The 1,808-nt window shown below is 37.2% G+C and overlaps 1 protein-coding gene across 1 annotated transcript in view; it reads right to left on the bottom strand.

The window, feature by feature from the left end:
• R3HCC1 (R3H domain and coiled-coil containing 1) overlaps positions 1-139 on the bottom strand; it is an 8,230-nt gene extending 8,091 nt beyond the window's left edge. The window contains exon 1 of the mRNA XM_005864616.2: positions 1-139. Within this exon, the coding sequence (XP_005864678.2) occupies positions 1-139 (139 nt within the window).
• Positions 140-1,808: the final 1,669 nt, after the last annotated feature.

Consider the following 1,808-nt stretch of genomic DNA (forward strand, 5'->3'; position numbering starts at 1 on the left):
GCCGCCCTGTGCGCCGCCGACTGTCGGAGGATCCCCAGAAGTCTGCGCGCCCCTTCGCGCCCGACAAAAGCCTCGACGGAGGCGCAGCGCCACTGCGCGTCCCGGGGGAGGCATTGCACAAATAGCGGAGGCGTGTCATTGATTTTTTTTTGTTGTTGCCCCTGAGCGCACAATGTGTTCTAAATCCAGCCAACACTTCTGAGTGGCACCTATATAGGTCTTGCGGATACCAGATTTTCCGGTTCCTTTTTTCCCTCCCTAGGGAGGTAACGGAGTAACAAAGAGAAAGGAAGTTTCTGGGCACCAAAAATATTTCTCTCTTCTTTTTTTATTCCTTGTTATTGAATTATTGGGTTGAGACTGGTTCACAAAATTATACAGGTTTCAGGTGCAATTCCACATCATCTGTGCACTGTATTGTGTGTTCACCACCCCAAGTCTCCATCCATCACCATTTATCTCCCCATTTGTTTATTTTTTCCCCTGGCCCTAGGAGATAGATCTGAAAAAAAATGTTGCTACAAGAAATGCCCCAGATTTTACTGTTTTTGGTTTCTTCTATGATTGCTATGGTTTCAAGTCTAACATTTAAGTCTTTAATCCATTTTTAATTTATTCTTGTGTGCGGTGTAAGAAGGTGGTCGAGTTTCATTTTTTCGCACATATCTGTCCAAGTTCCCAACACCATTTATTGAATAGACAACCTTTACTCCATTGTATGTTTTTGCCTCCTTTGTCAAATATCATTTGACTATAAAGGTGTGAGTTTATTTCTAGGCTCTATATTCTGTTCCATTGATCTATATGTCTCTTTTTATGCCGGTACTATGATGTTTTTTTTTATTATTATGACCTTGTAGTATAGTTTGATATCAGGTAGCATGATTCCTACAACTTTGTTCTTCTTTCTCAAGATTACTGTGACTATTCAGGGACTTTTATGGTTCCATATTAATTTCTGGAATATTTGTTCTAGTTCTGTGAAATACACCATTGGTATTTTGATAAGAATTGCGTTGAATCTATAGATTGCTTTGGGTTGTATGGACATTTTAATGATGTTAATTCTTCCTATCCATGAACACAGTATATGCTTCTTCAATTTCGTCCTTCAGTGTCTTATAATTTTCTGAGTACAGGTTTTTTACATCCTTGGTTAAATTTATTCCTAGGTATTTTATTCTTTTTGGAGCAAATGTGAATAGGATTGTTTTCTTAATTTCCCTTTCTGATAGTTAATTATTGGCGAGTAAAAATGCAACCAATTTCTGGATATTTACTTTATATCCTCCTACTTTACTGAATTCATTTATCAGTTCTAGTAAGTTTTTGGTGGAATCTTTAGAGTTTTCTATATACAGTATCATGTCATCTATAAATAATGACAGTTTTACTTTTTCCCTTTCAATTTGGATGCTTTGTATTTCTTCTTCTTGTCTGATTGCTGTGGCTAGCACTTCCAGTACTATGTTGAATAAGAGTGGTGAAAACAGACATCCCTGTCTTGTTCCCAATCTTAAGGAACATGCTTGTAGTTTTTCCCCTTTGAGTATGATGTTTACTGTGGGTTTGTCATATATGGCCTTTATTATATTGAGATATGCTCCCTTTATTCCCACTTTGCCAAGAGTTGGGTTGTGTGTGTTTGTTTGTTTGTTTTTATCATAAATGGGTGCTGGGTTTTATCAAATGCTTTTTCTGCATCTATTGTAATGATCATGTGTTATTGTTTTTCATTTTGCTTATGCAATGTATCATGTTTATCGATTTGCAGATATTGTACCAACCTTGCATCCCAGGAATAAATC

Source organism: Myotis brandtii, unplaced genomic scaffold (genome assembly GCF_000412655.1).
Source record: "Myotis brandtii unplaced genomic scaffold, ASM41265v1 scaffold19, whole genome shotgun sequence".
Lineage (NCBI taxonomy): Eukaryota > Metazoa > Chordata > Mammalia > Chiroptera > Vespertilionidae > Myotis > Myotis brandtii.